The 20,191-nt window shown below is 43.5% G+C and overlaps 1 protein-coding gene across 1 annotated transcript in view; it reads left to right on the plus strand.

The window, feature by feature from the left end:
• Positions 1 to 20,191, plus strand: part of CDH4 (cadherin 4) — a 414,536-nt gene that overhangs the window by 352,788 nt on the left and 41,557 nt on the right. The window contains 1 exon segment of the mRNA XM_056507230.1: positions 14,022 to 14,159. Within this exon segment, the coding sequence (XP_056363205.1) occupies positions 14,022 to 14,159 (138 nt within the window).

Here is a 20,191-nt window from a genome sequence, read left to right on the forward strand (position 1 = left end):
TGAAAACAAACAGAAAATATGGGCTAAACAAACCTCTGCTAGTTCTAAATGGAATGGCTCTTGAAAATTTCCATTAGGGCTTAACAGCTCTTTAAATAAATAACCAGTATGTCCCCTTCCATCTGAGGGTTTCCATCTGTTGATTGTGTTTGTTTGCTTTTCTCCCATTTTGTGAAAATCCCGAGGCCCAGTCCTGCTGCACACCCAGCCCCTGGGTACAGGGCTGAACATTCCTTCCCTTTGGAAAAGGAGCTGAAAAACAGCATCAGACTAATGTATCCCACCTGGCACCCCAGCAGCTAGCCCATAAAACCCTGCATCCACACCTGGAGGGTGGCCAGAGGCCTTTGCAGCTTTCCAGGGGAGAGAGGAGGGTTTGTTAGAGCAGGAATTCCCTGGTTTTCCACTGTGCTCAGCCTGCCCCACGCAGCCAAGGCAGAGGTTCTGCTCTGTGCTCACAGTGCAGCAGGTGGGAAAAGTTCCTGGAGAGATGCTCCTGCATCCATCCTGTCCCTCTGTGCCCCCTCAGCACACCAGGAGCCCAGCTCATGGCATCTGTCCATGGCAGTGCAGAATCTCTGGGATGATCCCTGTCCCTCAGACATGCACCCTCTGATACTTAAACCAGGAAGGTGCCAGCCTAGGATGGTGTTTTCTGTTCCAGACAGAGCAGTGAAAATGAGATCTCTGTGGTGTGTGCTGTGTTTTCCATGGGAAGGGCTCCCATCAGCGATTCCATGGGCTAATGGCTTAGTTAGAGACCTTAATGACTCAGAGTGAGGACCTGGTACAGCTGCTGTGAGGCAGCACTTTGTTTCTGCTGTCAGATAATACATCTCTAAATCTGGACTGCTCTGATGTTTCCTGTGAGAAAAAGGAAATAAATCCATACAGCTCCCATTAAGCAAGAGAGAGAGGTAAACACTGCTGTTAGTGGGGTGAGATAAAACCTTTTCACTCTGGGACACAAATCTGAGTTCAACTTATGATAAAATTAAATACATTTCATGGTCTCACTCCCCACAGGGAATCAATCCATCTCACAAAATTCTTGACACACACTTATCACAGCCTCCAGCTCTTGAGAGAGACCAAGGACCAGAGTCCTAAATCCCTTTGCATTCTGCCTGAAGAGGATGGTCACACTTGGAGACTGGTCTTACAGCCCTGCTTCTTTCTTGCAGTGAAGAACCTCAGCTTCTGCTTCTGCTGCTTTCCCAGCATGGTTTTGTCTGAGAAGTGGAGGAAATACAGCAACACACACACACACACATGATTTGCTTAGTGTAAGTCCATACACCTGAACCTGAGGTGAGCAGCTCCAGCACTGCACACTGCTGTAGGAGTAGGAAAATTGCTGATGTGCTTTTTCAAAAGGACACATCTCAGTATTTTGGAGAGTATTAAACTTATAATTCCAATAGCTCTTCCTAAATCTGATGGAGAGCTAAGATGTTCAACTGGATTCTGGAGAAAATAGGGAGGCAGTTTTGGGGATGTTTCCCTTGCATTGTACAGGCAGCTGAGATTTTGGAGCGTGGACCACAGATGAGATGATTTCATTTGAATTCCACATCACAACCAAAGCAAAAATAGTTTGTTTTGAGGAAATTCTTTATCCCACAGTGTCCATTTTCCTTTGTAATTGCCAGATATTTTCAGTACTGGAGTAAGGACTGTTGTTTACAATTAACATAGCCTGAATAAATTCCAGCTGGCACGTGGTACCCTTAAGTGGGATAAGACACCCCAGGTTTATGGCAGGTGATGGGTGGCATGAATCAGATCCTCTGGGGGGACTAAAGCACTGTAAACCCACACCCCAGCTTTTCTCACAACAGTTTTGTTCTGTATCTGTATCCTCAGTCTGCAGTTACATTTTTGGACTGGTTCTGTCACTGAGCACAAAGTGATGAATTGCTGCCCAGAACTCACTGCCAGTTTATCTACATGTGCAAAGAACTTTCTTTTGGGAATTATTCTGCTCAGGGAACTGATGCAGCTCAGCAAAAGGACTGTCTTGCACATAAAAACAGGTCTAAGCTGAGGGTGGGGGGAAAAGAAGCAACATTGTGAGGGTGGATTTAATCAATACAGTTTTACTTCTGCATAAAGAAGGCTTAAAACTGCATTCAGCAGCTCCAACTGGACTCTGCAAACCAATGAATCCCTCTGAAAAAAGAGCCTTAATTCCTCTGCCTGTTCCCCATTTGAGGAACAGGAATAATTCTCAGCTTGCAGAAGTTTAATGAGTATGAATTTGTCAATATTTATGCCTACAAAGAAAATAAAATATGCTGGCATTATTTATAGCATTTCACTAAGCTCGTCAGAGCAGCATCATATATGATCAGGTCATGGGTTAACAAGGATTAATTATCTTGGCAAAATTATGCTTTGCAATTTTTCATTTCAGTCTGTTACTTTTGAGTATTTGATAATGTAGCCTGCTAAATTCAGGGTCATTTTGCTTCTTGCATGAAATTCAGCACTTCCCTACATAAATGTTTTTTAAGCAGAAATGTAGCCAGAACTGGGGAGAGCTGAAGTGCTGAAATTCCCTCTTACAGCCAATAGCCAAGAAACTGCTACATTCCTCCAATTTTGTGACTGCAAGAATTGTATTTTATCACATAAAGGTTGTTGGCAAGTTCCTCTTTCATACCTGGTGGCAATGTGAAGTTAATGCCATATTACAGGAGCCTGGGCAGTTGTCAGGGGGGTCTCCACAGTGCCAATTCCTTTATAAAATTTCCCCTGCTACCATGGAACCTGCTCCTGGTCACCTAAAGGCCTTTGACACTTGCAAAGATCCTGCACATCCCTTAGATGACAAAAAAGCCTAGAAATTAAATGCTGTTTGATTAAGGCCCTGATCTGGGAAAATTAAATTTTCCCTTCATTTATTGCAGTGGCTTGTGGCTTATGGCTGCTGCTCCATCCTCTTGTCACACACAGTCACCAGAAAGGGCCCCAGGAACCCTTCCAGGGGTCTCCCTGTACCAAAAATCCTTCTTGCTCTACCCCCTCCTCTTTCAAACAAATAAACAGGGCATTTAATTTCACACTCCATATATCAATCTGATTTTTCTGGAGCTCTGCTCTGACCAGACCCCTCCTGTCAGTGGCATGGAGCAGTTTTCCATGGAGCAGTTTTCCATGGAGCAGTTTGAGCAGTTTTCCAAGGAGCAGTTTTCCAAGGAGCAGTTTTCCATGGAGCAGTTTTCCTTGGATGGCAGTGGCTGCTCTCCCTGGAGTCTCACCTGGGTGCACAGAGACTCTGCTGAGGCAGATCTGATGAAGGCTGACAGGCTCAGTATGGGAAGGAAAACATCCCTGCTCATCACAGCAGCTCTGGCAGTGGCACTCTGCCAGCCTGGCATCTCAATCATTTCATTTATCAGCAGTTTTGCAGTTTATCATGAAGTCATTTGTTCCTGTTCCTCACTTGCCTGGTTTTATCTCGTGTCTGAAGCCCTCTGAGCAGGCAAGGTATAGTTGTGACAGGGTGAGTTGTACTCAGGATAGAGAGTTGTACTCAGAGCAGTGAGTTGTACTCAGGGCAGTGAGTTGTGCTCAGAGCAGTGAGTTGTGCTCAGGGCAGTGAGCTGTGCTCAGGGCAGTGAGTTGTACTCAGAGCAGTGAGTTGTGCTCAGAGCAGTGAGCTGTACTCAGAGCAGTGAGCTGTGCTCAGAGCAGTGAGTTGTACTCAGAGCAGTGAGCTGTACTCAGAGCAGTGAGCTGTGCTCAGAGCAGTGAGTTGTGCTCAGAGCAGTGAGCTGTGCTCAGGGCAGTGAGCTGTGCTCAGAGCAGTGAGTTGTGCTCAGAGCAGTGAGCTGTGCTCAGAGCAGTGAGTTGTGCTCAGAGCAGTGAGCTGTGCTCAGGGCAGTGAGCTGTACTCAGGGCAGTGAGTTGTGCTCAGAGCAGTGAGTTGTTCTCAGAACAGTGAGTTGTGCTCAGAGCAGTGAGCTGTGCTCAGAGCAGTGAGCAGGTCCCTGGAGGGCTGTGCAGCCCTGCTGGAGCTGGGCCATGGCTCAAAACCATCTGCAAAACCTCTGGATCACCAGAGGCTGGGGTTCAGACCTCACTGCTGCTCTGCTGGCTCTTTGGGTGTAATGGAAGCCAAAAGTAAGCTTGCCCAAATGCCCTGCAGCCAATTCCTGTTGCAAACCCATGATGAGTCAATATAAAAGTCAGTATTTTCCTGGGATCACTGTGTCCCATTCCCCAAATGCTGTACCCCAGAGAGCAGTGAGTGCTGACACCCATCAGGAAGCTCTGCACTATTAAGACTGCTCTCTGAAAATAGTTCTTCATTTTGGTGGCCTTTCTTTTGTGAGAATATTCGTGACTTCTCTCAAATCCATTAATACAGTGTTTAACAAAAAATCCTTTTTTCCTATTTGTCTAATACAACTAGATATAAACATCAGGATCATTAGCTTGTAAAAAAAGCTGAGACGACTCCTTCAGAAAAGTGTAGCACTTTATCCTCCATTAATCCTAGGCCTTGCTCAGTGAATGATTTGTACCATTGAAGTAATTGTAGCTGTGCAGCTTTTGATAAGTTATCAAAAACTTTATTGCTGTATTTTTATCTGGACCTAAGTGTTTTTTCTATCAGACTCAGTCTGAATTGTAGCTCTTCTACACCAGGACATAGTACAGGTCAAGTATTGAATCAACTGCATGCCCTTATTTCCTGTGTGTTACATCTTTAACATTATTATATATACAAAATTAGCAAGATCAAATATTGCTTGTGTTCAAGTGCCTTTGTTTCTTCTCATGGGTCAGAATTTCCAGCCAGAAAAAAAAAAAAGTCCTTCACTCACAGGAAAAGCTTTCAGCTCATTTTCCCACAGCACTGGGGATCTTTTTCAATGCACCTGTTTTCATGCAGCCCTTTTCCAAGGCAGGGAAACAAAGCCTTTGCAGGCAGAGCTGGTTTTGACAAAAGCCCCCTTTACTGTTTCCAACTTCAGCACCAAACTGAATTTCTTCTCCAGAAGTTGTCAGTCACATTCTCCCTCAGCAAATCGACACAACGTGACCCTGCCCACGCTGGGTGAAGCAGCTCTGAAGAGAAATACAATAGGGAGCATCTCACATTAATCTCTTCTCTGCTATTTGACTGTTTTCCACTAACCTTTCCTTCTGCCAAATTTAATTAAATCAGCTGCTTTTGTGGCTCTAACCTGTTCCTTCTCTGTTTGGACATTCCCTTCAGTTCATAAGGCACATATGATATGCAGCCAGCAGGGACTTAGCCAAGCTATTTTCTTAAAATAATTCTCAGCAATGAATAACAAATGACACCAAATGAGTTTATTTTATCCAGACCATAAGGAGGCAACACAGTGCAGATGCCCCAGACTTGTGTTGTGCTCCTGACTGCCAGTAATTTTAAAATCCAGGATCTTAGTGTTGCTCATACCACGTGTGTACATATAGGATTAGACAAAATGGTTTGAATATATTACATTGATTGTATTTTTTGGTTGCTGCACTTACAGTGTTTTTTAAAAAGCTCATGTTCCTCAGAATTAAAAGGTCTGGCTACATCAGGGGTGTCATGAGTGTAGAATTTCAAGCTTATCTGCAAAAATGAGACCAAGTATAAATAATGAGCAATATTATGAATATTTATTCACCTACACTGATCCTCCTGATGATCTTTTTCAAGCTTCCAGCCTGACAGAGCTTTAAGAAGGCACTTTTACCTGAATTGTGAAAGGTTTTTCTTCCTCTTTCTAATCAAGCATGATATACCAGAAAACAAATCAGGCTGATAAAAACAGAAGTCAGACTTACAAGAAAAACAGCTGTAGCAGCTAAATGGCTTAAAGCAGAGAAAGTAGGAAAACAGCATGTGGGCCTAATGATGGGTGGTTTTCAGGTTTCAGAATACATTAAGGCATTCTCCCTGTTTATTAAATTGCTCTGGCAGCATTTGACAGCAAAGGTTTTGTGGATTATAAGAGTGCAATGGACATAACTAGGGTATTTTTTTATCCTAAAGCTTGGCCTTTGGGTAATCACCAGGAAGTCACACGCTGCAGGAGGAATTTGCTTTGCACAAGTCTAAAGAAGGTTGTTTTTTCACTTTAAAAAAAAAATGTTTCCGAGATTGTTGTTTACTTTCCCTTCTCTGCCTTGAGATTTTGAGTTTTTCTGTCTCAGCACTCACTCCTTTTGTCAGTAAGTGGCAGAAACCACCTGGAAGCAGCATCAATTTGCTGCTGGCATTTTTACCAGAGGGCACCTCTCTGCAGCACAGGGTGCTGTGTGAGCACCCAGGCTCTGAACTGCTGCTCGTCTCTCCCTGCCCAAGAAAAGCCAAATGCAATTTCATGGTTTTACAGAAACTGCCTCAGCCAAAAGTTAGAATGCTTATTATTCCTCAGGTCTCCTTTTAAGTGCTTTTTTTGGGATGACCTGGAATCTCTGGGGCATAAAGGCTGGAAAGTTTTGATGGGAGTTGGGTGGGAGCTGGTTCCAGTTCCTGGGGGATGCAGGTGGACTCCAGCTCTGTCCTGCAGAGGGAAGGGGCTGCAGATGGCAGCTCTGCAGCCTCCCTCATCCAACAAATGGATTTCTCTCCTCACAGTATCCCTGTTAGATAAGAAAGAGTTTTAATTTCATTTTGAAGTGTTATTTTCAATTTCTCTGATGCACGGAAAAATTAAATGACCTGCTAAAGGTCACTTGGGGAGGGTTTGGGAAAATGTTAAGGAAATCCAGATCTTCCAATTTGCAGCCTGCAGCCTTAATCACAGCCCTCCTCTGTTTTGGCACAGTGGCTGTAGTCAGAATCTAAATACATTATCCAAGATATTCATCACATCTCTTTTTTTTTAGTGAAATATATCTGTAGCTCATGCCAGCCCTCTGCCATCCCTTTGCATGACTGTCAGAAGAAGGTAATTCAGTTTCCTTGTTTCTCCCCTGCTTCCTTGTGGACTTATATCTGATCTGGAGTTTGGATCACTGAAAAGAGAGATGCCCATTTCTAGTGATTCTGTGATTCTAATGTTGTATGAATGAGAGAACCATATGAGAATCTCACTAACTGACAGTCTCTCTAAACAGAAAAGTTGATACAATCCAAGGACAGAGATTGTAGCAATGGGGTTTCTGGCAATAATTTTGATAATAATTCTGATTGTAGTTTTGAAGTCAGTTCATAGCACCTGAGTCACTTCATTCAAGTTTTGAGAAATGCCTGTGCTCAAATACCGGATAAGAAATGTTGTGGCCTCTGTTGCCCACCCAGTGCAAGTCAAAATGTAGAACAAGTATTGGGTTGATAACAAACCCTACTGTGCTGGACACTTCTAACCATGCTGCTGCCAGGTGGTCAGAGCTGTAAAACCCTCTGCAAGGTGAGTTTGGGTCCCTTTACTGTTTTGGTGGATGTATTCTCCTCTATGCCCCTTTCTTTGGGCAGAAGTTGCTGCATTCAAATTCCACATTTTTCACTGCAGCTTGGGTGGTTTTTTTCAAAACCTTGATAGCCCAGGCTCAGTTTCTAATCTCTTAGGGGTAAAACACCAAAGAAAATAATAAAGTGTCTGTCTCAGATGAATGTGCTGGCAGCATATTGCACTTGAAGCACCTCTGTTCCAGTTTAATACAGCCCTTCCTATGCACAGCATTGTTGGGAGAATCATTAAAATGATCCATCAGGATCCCCAGTCTGTCTTACCATTTCCAGTTATTTGTCTGCTCTGGGTTGGTTTCATTTCTTTTTTCCTCTTTTTTTTGCTGTTTTTGTCTCAGGGCTGTTTAGTGCTTGGATTTGCTATTCCTGAGCATCCCTGAGTGTCCCTAACAAGTGGCAGATCACTTTCACAGAGATGCTGGGTCAGTAGGGATGCTGGCACTCACCATGAGATGAGGTGGATGAGCAATTCTGTTTGGTTCACAGACCTTCTGTCTGGGGGGCTCCAGGGGGATGTGGCCAGGATGCTGGAAGCTTTTTGGGATGCCTGCTGGGGTCTGCTCTGTGGCCAGTGCAGGAACATTTTCCACTTCAGCACTTGCCCTGCCTGAGTGACAGAGAGAAGGCAGCCGTGGGCAGCAGCCTCTGAACTGTTTGCTCTCAGCTGCTAAAAGGCCAAACAGACCCTGAAAGGCTTTCTGGGTTCTTTGATGCTGCAACCTCTGTGTGATAAAAAGATCATATTCACTTTCTTTCAGGGAACTTTTAAAGCACTTCCTTCTGCTTTCATAGGAAAGCTCAGCTTGCCAGTGCTGCATGTTGTACCCAGCACCAGAGGCTGTTTTGCTTTCAGAAGCTGCCACACAAAAGAGGAAAGAGCTGCTAAAAGCTGGAGCAGGTCCCATTTACACTTATGTGAGAGCTTCAACACCTGCCCTGGAAGAAGCTGGAAAAGTTAATGGTGTGTCTAGTGGTTCCAAATGGGTTAAAAGGTGTAAATTGTAACACATTAATACACTGTCATAAAGTGCAGTATCTTAAGAAAGAATAAGATGAGTTGTGTAAGGTGTGAGACCCCCTTACGGGTCTTAGGTGCTGAGAGGGAAAGTGTTTAAAGTTTAATTGCTGGTTGTTAATCAGGCTGCCAGGAGAAAGCTTGGCTGTGGACCTTCATTTGTATCTGACAAAATGTTTTTTGAAGGAGACAGCTCCTCCAGACTGGCACAGAGTTTATTGGTGTTTGGGTGGAGGCAGGTTTGGTCTGAGCAGCACATCACAGCCAGGGGTCACATCTCCACCTGTGCCAGGGAGAGAGGCAGCAGAATAAACTGTGCCTTGCTGGGCAGAGCCAGGCCAGCACCACCCCTGCCTGGGGCTCTGCTCATGAAATCAAATGCACCAGAGGCTTGTGAGAGGGGAACACCTTGCCACTCTGGGGAAAAGCCAATATAGCCCCAGCCACATGGAGAAAACAGCCTGGCTGTTGGCTTCACTGTCTGTGGCTGTGCAGCACTGAGCAAGTGGCCCAGTTTGTTTTAAAAATAGCATTGCCTCCCTTGTTTTATGCCTGTCTTAGCAGAAACATGAACACCTCAGGTCCTGTGTGGCGAGGCTGTGATGGAGCAAAACTGCATCTTTTTAGCTCAGGCAGCAGCCTGTGCATTGGGATTTACAGGCCCAGGGTTTGATGTGTGCCAGGGACTCTGCAGCCACAGTGTGATGCTGTGTTGTATGTGAGAAATGAAAAACTCAAAGTTTATCAAAGGCTCTGCTCAGCTCTGGCACAGGGGTGAAGCTCACCATAGCTGGGGGAGCTCCAGATGTGCTGGCTTCTCTGGTGATCTGTCAAAGCTGCCTTCTTCCCAGAGCTTCCAGAAGAGGGAGATTTCCAGCTTTCCACTGGAAATCTGTTTTTATTTAGCCAAGGCTAAGTAGGGAGTATTAAAGGATAGGTGCTTTAAAAGCTTTTCTTTGTGTAAATGGTGGCTAGTTAGGTCTTTGTGGAAAAAGTACTTCTGCTTGAAGTGAATTCAAGTTAATGTTTGAGAGAGGTCTGTTTATTTGCTTTTAGTTGCCTTTCCTGGTTCTGGTGCAGTATTTATTAATGGTTTGCCATCTCAGATACCCAAAAACATGAACATCAAGTCTTCACTAGCATGCAGAAAAATTATTTAGAAATCAAATCACAAGAACATCTCATATTCATCTCATTGGTGTTGCAAAATTAAGTGGAGATGCATAGATATAAAGATGTGAGTATAACCACAGGAGGAAATAGAATTTAGATTTTCTATCTCCTTCACCAGTAGATTCCTGCTAATACATCCTACATCCTGGTAACCTTATTTGCTTTACCAGACGTGATGCTAGAATTAGCAAGTCATATATTTCTCAGGAAGTAGTAATTAATTGGACAATATTTGTACAGAGCTTTGAAAATGTAGGTCCTAATTTTGCAAACCTTTTGTCCGTAATGCAGATTAATTTAATCACATAATTACTGCATTTCTGGACTTTGGTATACACAGTTCCCCAGCTCATGTGTGATGTATAATAATTGCCTGTGTAAATTGGCAGTAGCCACATTTCTCAAATACTGTGCGTGCACGTTTGAAAATTGGGATCACAGGTAGCACTCCATTATTAGGACTTCATTTTAAAATACTTTGTTCTTTTCTAGTCTGTGTCTGAGTGTGATTTACTCTTGTTTATACCTTCTCTCAGCAGGACTGTGCTCAGCTCAGCCAGGGATTTGAGCCGGTGCTTTCTGTGCCAGCCTCTGTCCCGATGGAGAGAGCCACTTGCAATAAGTGTGATTTTGTTTGGGGCACCTGGTCCTTTGTGTGTGCCAATGGATTGGGCTGGTCAGTGATAACCATCAGTGTTAAGCCTTTTCACACCAACAGTCTGTGCTGTTTGGACTGAAAGGGGTTTTCTTCTTTTCCTTTTTAGAAAGTTGTTTGTGCACAGAGAATGCTGAGAGATCTGCCTTCTGCTTTAGCTCAATTTGTCATAATTTCTACCTAGACCAAGAGGATTTAGCCCTAATTTAATACATCATTTTGAATGTTTTTCCTCCCCCAACCCTGTATTAGATTGCTCCAGCATCTCACTCCTTTAGTGGTGAAGGACCTACTAATTTCCAGCCTAAATTTATTCATGGCCAGTTTATACCCATTTGTTCTTGTGTCAACATTGTCCTTTAGTTTAAATTGCTTCTTTGCCTTCCTAGTGTTTATCCTCCCCACGTTATTTATAGGCAGCAATCATATCTGCTATCAGCCTTCATTGTGCCAGGCTCTTCTCTGGTGATGGGCTGCTCAGTGCCAGCACCTGGCAGGGTCTGGGGGCTCAGCACAGGCTCTGGCTGGTGCTCAGCATCCCTGGGTGCTTGGCACAGGGAGCCAGGATTGCCAGATGTGCTAAGGGCTGCACACAGGTGTTTGCCAGCAGCATTGGGCCCTCCTTCCTCGTGTCCTGTAAAACAGCTTCCAGGAAAGTTGTGGTTTATTGGTGCCTTGCTGCACTTTCCTGTGTTTTGTGCTATTAAATCACATCTTTCTATTATCCAGTTGCCCTTCTTCCAAGCTGCCATTCCTCCTGTACAAGGCACCTTCTTAACCTTCTTGACTAATTTCCCATTAACCAGCTTAACAAATTCCTTCTACTAATTCCCTTCTTCTGGAATTCAGCTGATGTATTTCTTTGGGGCACTGTATCAGATGATTGACAGAAGAGCAGACAGATTAGATCTGCCACAGTTCCTTTAATTATTCCTTTCCTTCATAATTTTTTCCTTCAAAAGTCCTTCTTAGTTTTTAGGTCAGACTAAAAGCTCTGCACTTATCAAGATGAGCTTTTTCCTTGGCTGGAGTAGAAACAGCAGATTTGCTTTGCTGTAGCATGAAGATGTGTTAGATTTATTAGAAACCCTTGCCACAGGACCTCCCACAGGCTTCAGTAGGGATGGGTTTTTAGTGGCCTTGGGCCACTCATTTCCTGAGTTCCACAGCATCACCACCAGAGCAAAAATGTAGTAAATGTTAGGACTATTTTGGTTTTAGTTTCTACCCTGTGCTATTTAAAATTTCATTTTTGCAAAGAAAGAGAATAGAATTATTCTGGATGATCAAAATGCCATCGAGAAAATGTCTCTTGTGCTTGGGGGCATGAGGCTGCCTTTCTTTTTAATAGTTGTAACAATAATAATACTATTAGGACAACAAACTGAGATGCCCCTGGAGATGATGTGACAAATTGGAAGGACATGCTGAAATTGAAATTGATTGAATAGTTCAATAAAATCAGCTTAATGCACAAAAGCAAAAAGATTAGCTAGAGAAAAACAAAAAATCAGTAATTTGTTATCTGTTGGGGCCAATCTCACTGGAGATTGAATTAGTTAAAAATGAAAATAGGCACTTGAAAGGAGCACCCATAATGCCCAGAGTGCTGGAGCCTTTCAGATGGAGCTGGATGTGGATGGCAACCTGTGCCTGAAGGTTTGGCAGATCAGATCTCAGACTGTTTCCATTTGCTGGCCTTGGCAGTATTTGCTTTTTGTCTGGCTTGATCTTTAAGGACTTTTCCAACATAGATATTTCTGTGATTTCAAATGTCTGAGTTCTTTTCAGCTTCCCACACCATTCTCCATGTCAGAATCCACTTTTGCTCTAAATATGATATCATATGATCTGATCAGCATCTTTCTTTTAAACTTCTTTAATTTAGTATTCTAAATTTGTGTGGATTTTTTTTTATTAGCACTACAGAGCTCAGTGAATTGTGCTTTGTTGAATAAAACAACTCTGTTGTAAATCTGAGGTCTGTGAGTACACACACAGAGATGTGTTTTTCTCATTTATGTGAAATCTGATTACTGCTATTTTTTTTAAGTGTCCTCCCAACTTCTGTGATTTAAACCTTCTGTTATTGAAACCAAAGTAAAAGGAAATACTTCCATCAGCCTCCCAGGTCATCTGTAACAGAGAACAGGAAGGAAAAGCTAAATGTGAAATAGAAATTACATTCACTAATAAGGACATTTCAGCCTTGTGCAGTGCTTTACAAATGGAATAATGAACAGCACCTTCTTGCATGAGGCAAAACAAGGGCTAACAATAGTTTCTCCCTCATGTTTTATTATACAAGATAGGAAGAGATAATGAAAGTGCATTTCCATAATATATTCCAGTTGCAAGGTGCTGATGGATCCCTGAGTGTGATGTCTTGTCAATTTAGCAGGTCAATTAAAAGCCCTGGAATCAAGATAAAGCTAAAATGCAGATCTCTTATTCTGGCAACCCAGAAGAATTAAAGAACTGAGCCAATTACAGCACTTCAAGGATGTTTATATGAGAATAAAGGGACCTAATTGACCTAATTCTTGCCCTTTGAAACTTGAGAGGACATTTGACATTTCAGACATGGCTGTAGCAGTGGCACCTTGAAGGAGCAGCCCTGGGTACCTGAGCTGTGCTCTGGGGGTAGTTGCTCTTGTATCAAAGTCCCTCCACTTGACTTCACAAAAAAAAAAAAAAGCTTTTCCTACATAAAATTCTGTCTCCACTTGGTTCACACATCCTTGGGGCTCTCTGGTGTGCCACCTGCAGCTGTGTTGAGCTTTTGGCTGGATCTTTCCCTGGCTCTCGTGCATCCCTTGCCCCATTCCCAGGAGAGGAGCTCTGCCTTCCTGTCTGCCTGTGAAGTGCTCTGTGAGCACAGCACTAATCAATAGTAAACTCTGCAGAGCTGAATGAAAATTTACTGTTGAGGCCAGCTGTAAACATCAGGAGACTTCTCTTGGTGCAAGCAGATACTCCTAAATAAAGAGATCCCAGGAAGATGTGTACACATGCAACATCAGATGGCCTCTCCTATTTTATTCAGGTTTATTTTCCAGTTGCATTGACTTACAGCATCCTTTAGAACTTCACTGTGTGATTTTTATGGCTGGCTCTGTGAGGTTTTTTCCTTTGAGAGCTGTGTTGTAGGGGGTACTCAGGAATTTAAATTAGTTCTGCTGAACTGCTGTTTATTGCATTGAATTATTTTCTTCTTTTCTGGACTTAAATTCTCTTTATTTACCAAGATTGTGTTAAGGATTTGAAGCACCAAGAGCATTTTAATGCTTTTTGGGCATCAAACTGTGTGAGCAGAACGAGCTGGAGGGCTGCCAGGCAATGTTGATGTCAATTTTGGGGGTATAATGTTCTTAGCAATGTTTTCAGTGAAAACACATGAACAAAACTTTTACTGGTTTTCAGAAGACAGAAGCTAATGTTGCAGAAAATGTTTAAAAGTTAATAAAAATGTCAGCTTCAACCAGGGAATTTGCCCATAAATGACTTCTGTTTTCCCATGAGACAGATGATGTCCACCAATCTATGCAAAAATCACTTCAAAAACGTTGCAGAAAAATTCATTGATTTTTTTTTTCAACTAACATTTTTAATCCAATTAACATGTTAGTCTGCTTAAAGATCACACTTGTATATGGAAAATAAACCAAGGCATTTTACAGGGTGCATTTTTTGTCTCTCATCTTTCCCTTTTCTCCCTTTTTTCTTTTTTCCAGAAAGTTCAGCAGTACATAGTCATTGTTCAAGCAACAGATATGGAAGGAAATCTTAACTATGGTCTCTCAAACACAGCCACAGCCATCATCACAGTGACAGATGTGAATGACAACCCCCCTGAATTCACCACCAGCACTGTGAGTATTGCACAGCAGCAGGGCCATGCATGTCTTAATTCATGGCTCTTGGTATCTCTGTCTGGTTAGGAGGAGCTTTGATGGATAACTGGAATAAAGACTTCCAGGGGAGGAAAAGGAAAAAGGAAAAGACTGATTGATGAAGCAGCAAAACTGTTTGGTGACCAGTTTGGCTCAGGCACTGCAGGAGCTGAAATAACCTGGCAAACAGCCCATGTCTGATTGCACCAAGAGGATGCAGGTCTTTCATAGCAATTGGCTGTAGACATGTCAGAATTATTAATACTTAGGAGTGAAATCCTGAGCAGGGAGAGATATTTGGGGTTTATGGCTTGGATATGATTTCAAGAGGGCTGTAAGTACTCTGAATGGAAACAGGTAGCTGGTAAAATTTGTATTTCACTGATAGTTCTAACAGATGTATTTGTGTGTGCTGGCAGTAAATGTGTAGACAGTCTTCAGTACATCTGGTTTTAATCAGTTAAAGATTTTTCTTATGTTTTATTAGCACAGTCTTCTGTTCTGTTCTCATGTGTTCCAAGGTATTCCTGGGGGGGCAAGGGGTGAAAAACAGAGATTGTAAATGACAAATTCTTAGAGCTGGTTAAGGTAAAAATGAAGAACTGGAAGGTGAAGTGATGTGGTCTGTTTCATTCCAGCCTTCATAATCCATAGATTTAGAACATCTGAAATGTGCATAGTAAATTTAGAAATCACAGAGCAGTGCAAAGGTCTCTATGTCAAAAAATGAGAAATGCTTGTGTACCTTCTGTCTGTATTCATATGAAGGTCAACAAGGAGCAGTAAGTGATGTATCTTAAATGGACATCAAATCTTTACAAATACAGAAGGTCTGAGTTCTTTGTGCTCAAGTCACTGAACATCCTTGGAGGAATTTTTATTATTTATATTATTCCGAATTTTCATTCCCATCCTAAAAGGTCTCTAAATATTTATTAGCATAGGACCAAAGTTTCCCCTTAGTTATACTCTTACAAACTGCAGATGTGTCACAGAAGTCATGCAGAGCCCAGTTTATGCCCCTGTGGACCCAAACTGGATTTGTGTCAGTTCTGGAGTCTGGTCCATCAGGAGCTGGGCTTGGGGCTGGGACATGCTCAGCTCCCAAACAGCATTTTCTCACTTGGGCTTAGATTCTAAGAAGAAGAAAGGCACTAAATTCCTCCTGAGTCCCAGCAGAATGGGCACCCAGCACGTTTTCAGGTGGGGCATCAATCCCCACTGTGCTGCTGCTCCAGGGATGTGACAGCACACGTGTCCATCAGGGATGCTCCAGTCCTTCTGCTGTAAAGCTGTGGTTCAAGATCTCCTGCAGTGTGGTGCAGTCATGAAGAGCCATAAAAACACAGCACAGGCTTTGGGCTGTGTGGTCCTTTCTCCTGCCAGGATGGAATTATCCCCTCTGGAAGGATGTTTGTGCCTGTGGGGCCACAGGACCTTGCACCAGAGCACTGCCACAGCTCCCTGGGGTGTGGGGGGGCTTTATTCTGCCAGGTGAATCCTTCTCTGCCCTCCATGTGAGTGACAAAGGAATGACATCTAGTGGCCATGTCACTTCAGCACAGGCTGTGGGGTCCTTGTCTCCAGGGGCAGGTTGGGAGCTGAGGTTTTGGGGAGCAGGGTGAGCTGGGACAGGGTTGTTTTCACACTGGTGCAGCATCCCCTCCAGATGTGTGTGTTTTAATGGATTTCCAAAGCACTTCTCAAAGCTGATGGAGGGTGGGATAATGGGGATTTTTCTTTCAGGTGAATTCGGAGTATTTAATGTCTCGGTGTGTGTTAAACCTGGAAGGAATAAAAGCCATCAAGAGAATTACCCACAGAATTGTGTTAAATGGATTAGAAAATGCTACTCTTCCTCTAAGCAGAGTTGATGTGTACCATTATTTCTCTAATTTCAGTCACTGAGGAAAGAGTTTTGCAAGGGCCAAAGGGCTTTACACAGTGGCACATGGGACTTCTCTATAAAGAGTTGAAAACCGAGGGTGTTTTACAATAATGCTTTCTGATTCTATGGAAACAAATATCTTTGATATACTCCTGGGTATAGCCAGGCTGAATTTCATGTGAGTATGAAAGTATAATATGTTTTTTTCCCTTACTGGCAGAGGGAACAGCATCAGGCTGATGAGTTTCTTTAAGCCTGAGCTGAATCTCCTCGCTGTCCTCAAATAGTCTGATCTGCATTTTAACACCTCTGAAAAAAATAGCAAAAATCACTTTCCAGGAAATCTATAGCTCTTCAGAGAGTGAGAAAGCCCATGGTCTCTTTTAAGTCTGTGGACTGTTTGGAGAGATATTGTGTATTTTTATTTTAAATAGTTGTATTGAGATGCTTCTGTAAAAACAAAAATGGGCTGAATAACTGAAACTGTGGCTTGCTCTTGGCAGGCTGCCAGATGAGAGGAACTCAGGAGCTGTATTCATCCCAGACAGATACAAAGTCCCACCCTATAGCGCTCTTAAATTACCTGTCATTCAGCCGGGGTGGTTTTAGACTTAATCGTTTCTGGATGGGAATGTAGCTCAGGAGGACACTGCACCACGCTGGTGTCACAGCTCATGTATTCAGCAGCAGGAATTAATGTTGCTGTGTAAAATTTCACAACAGGATGGGAGAGAGGAAAGCATCCATGTGATGGTGGAGAGAGCCAGGGCAGGTCTGTGGCCAGGCACAGTGCAGGGGGGGACAGGCTGTGTGCATGGACCATGGAGGTTCAGGCACAGGAATGCCAGAATGGCACATCCAGCACGGGAGTGCTGGGGAATGGACATCCAGAACACCAGATGGGCTGGCTCGGAGTGTAGTGCTGGATGAGAAGTGGTAAAAGAGCAATTAAATTACAGAGAAGATCCTTAAAGGTGCAAGGTGCAGATACCTCAGTAAAACTGCAGAATGCCTGGGTGCTTCCATGAAAATTGGTGTCAGTGGGTTTCACATCTTTTGGTCCACCACCTGAAAGGTAGGGGAAGAAGGAGCCCCACCTTCTCAAACAAAGGTTCTGAAATTGTGTGGGAGGAAGGAAATCAGAGTCTCTGGATGAAACAGTTTGTATCTCCAGTCTGCTGTTAGCTCCAAGGCCAGTCTCCATCAGGAGGGCCAGTCCTGGCAGTCGTGAGCACCACCTGCATCCAGCTGCAAGGCACCAGGCTCAGCAGGGACCAGCTGCCTCCTCTGGTCCTTCCCTGCTCCTTTTTGTGATGGTGGATGTTTTCTTGTTTCAGTGCTACCTCTGCCTGTGCTGAGAACATCAGAGAGCAGCCAACAGTGGGGAATTGTCTCCTGAGAGACACCACAAGGGTGGAGCATCCCCTGAAATGCTGTAAACATCACAGGCAGCTTTTGGGGGCATTTTTAATGCTTTAATGCAGGGCTGTGACCCAGGGAATGCTCTTCTGGCTCTCTAAGGGACTTCAGCCTGTCCACAGTGTTGTGTTCTTCATCTGACATTGTTGCTTGCAAAAATAAATGAAGGGAGGCAGCTCTTCCCTCTGCCAAAGGAGAGGTAGCACTGACTCCTCATGGCCCAACCACCTCATGCCCACAGGCTCTGAATCAGATGCCACAGAAAAAGGTATTTTAATCCCCCATGCCCAAGTTTTCTGTGACTCATTCATTTCTGTGGAATTTTTGGTGGATTTTTGCACCTGCCAAGTCACCAGCTGTTGTAAAATATTGACATTTTAACTGGACTGAGTTACAAAGGCTTTGTAGGAATTTTTACTGGAAATCTGGCTCTCTAACAGTTGTAAGATAAAGGGATCACTATGCCCTCCATTATCCAGAGTCCTTGTTACTTATAACAGGGTCATGTCCTCTGACATGTCTTAATTATGGGGAAATTCCTCAGTCTCCCTTCAAATATTTATCTCCTGTGTGCAAGTGAGTTGTGGTTTTTCCATATTAATATGGATCTGTAGCCTCTGGCCAGATGCTCACCTCAGATACAAGGAGTGCAGTGAAATTAGACTTGGTATTTCAGAGATTAAAAGTCAGCTGAGACAGAACAATGCTGGATAGTCTCAGGTGAGATTTTATGTAAGATTGAAGCATCTTTCTTGCTCATAAAGGAGCACCTCTAATTCCAGAGAAATCTTTAACTCCTCTCAGGCAGGATGCCCTTTCCAGTCTGACCCATGGTACTGCTAATAGCCATCCAAGGATTTCCACTTTATCTATGAAAATGCATAATCAGAGGGGAGGAGAAGTGAAAGAAATCCATGCCTACACTTGACTCATACAAAGTCTATTTTTATCATATTCAATCAGGAACAATCAGGCACAGAGAGGAGACGCAGATGAATTTGCATGATCAGACTTCTGTGTCTGAAATGTTAATTAAAAGTTATTTTAAATTTGCCTACTGTGCAGGACTTGTTTTTATAGTAGCCCATGTAAGGAAAATATTATTTCACAGGGCTAAAGTGCTCATGATTACTTGGGCTTGTGGATTCTTGGGAAAACCTGCCTAGCAATCAACCTCTTTAAAAAATAAAAAAAAAAAGTTGGAGGGGGTGCAGAAAGAAAGGAAAAAAGAAACTGGGCTATTCAAGTTCTTTAAGCTCCTGAGCCTTATGAGGTCTTATTTAAAGCTACTTTAAAATCTGCCCTTTGGCACTGCTTTAGAATCTCCTCTTCCAAAGCTGAATCCAGTGGAGTGTTTTAAAGAGGCAGCTCTAGGACAGCATCCCCTTCCCTGCCTCACTGGCTAATCCTGACACTGACACCACTCAGGAACAGCTCCAGAGGTTTGAGACAGGGCTGTTGGGGCTGGGTGGGTGCTCCCCAGCTCACAGGGCAGTGCTGGCATGTGCTGGCCTGGCCAAAGCCTGGCTGAGCCCAGAGCAGGGTTGCTGGTGTGGAGAAACCTGAATTCAGAGTCTGAGTTGGAGTTTCTGGGTAAGGTTAATCTGGTTACAACATGGACTTGGCTAATCATTGCAGGAGCAAGTCCTTGTTGCAAGCACATTGGAAAAAGCAGTTCTTGCCAGTTTTTAAGTGGTCTGTTTAATTAATACTGTCAGCCCAGGCTCACCCCTGGCTGCTGCAGTGAGGCTGAGTTGACCTGGCTCGTGCTGGGCTGGATCAGGCAGTGCTGGAGTTGCAGAGGAGAGCTCAGTGCTTCCTGCACAAAAGAACACAGAGAGACACAAATTAAAAGGGCTTCTTGGTTTTGGCACCACACTGCCAAAAATGTCTGACCTCTGTCTGTGCAGGTGTTCTGGTTCCTGGAGTACTATGGGAGATGTTCATGAGCCCATTCTGAGAAGGGCTTTGGAATTTGAGAGTGCAGATGCTCTCAGAGCATCCCTGCCCTGCTGGCTTTGTCCTTTACCAGAAATAGTTATTCCTTCTCCCATTCTGGTGTTTCCTTCCCATTTTCTCTCCCCTGTGATTTCCTAGTGTACATCATTCCATGAAGCAAAACAAGCCAAGATCCTCCAGCTCCTTCTGCTTTACAGCTTCCCTTCCCTTCTTGCTAACCCTGCTGTGCTCCACTCTCTGCTCAGTTTTCATTCTTCTGACCCAATTTGGATATAGTAATCCAGTCTCAGTGCCTTGAACAAAGGCATTAGTATTTCCTTTTCACAGCCATGGTGTAGCTCTCACTTAGCCTCCTGCTCTGTGAACTTGGCAAAATTGTGGAAACAAAGCTAACAAGCATAACCTAAAATTGTGTTCCCTGTTCTGTTTGTGTTTGTTCTCATGTTCATTGTTTGTTTGAGGAGAGAATATAGCTGTGCATCAACCTATGCAAGAGCAGCACTGCACAGAAATAGCTGATGTGAGCTGGAAAAATGTGACTTTTTTTGCAAGTGGGGTGAATGCTTTGCTCCAGCCCCCTCAGTCAGATCCTGCTAAGCTCCATTTTTAATGGTGAGTTTCAGAATAGCAAAGCAGCAGGAAAAACCCTCAGCTCTTCCTTCAGGCTGAAAGATTGTGACTTCCAAGTAACTGGGATGCAAAGATGCAAATAGGTCTGCTTTGGAAAAATGGTATTTAATGGTCA

This window comes from Oenanthe melanoleuca, chromosome 20, assembly GCF_029582105.1.
Source record: "Oenanthe melanoleuca isolate GR-GAL-2019-014 chromosome 20, OMel1.0, whole genome shotgun sequence".
Lineage (NCBI taxonomy): Eukaryota > Metazoa > Chordata > Aves > Passeriformes > Muscicapidae > Oenanthe > Oenanthe melanoleuca.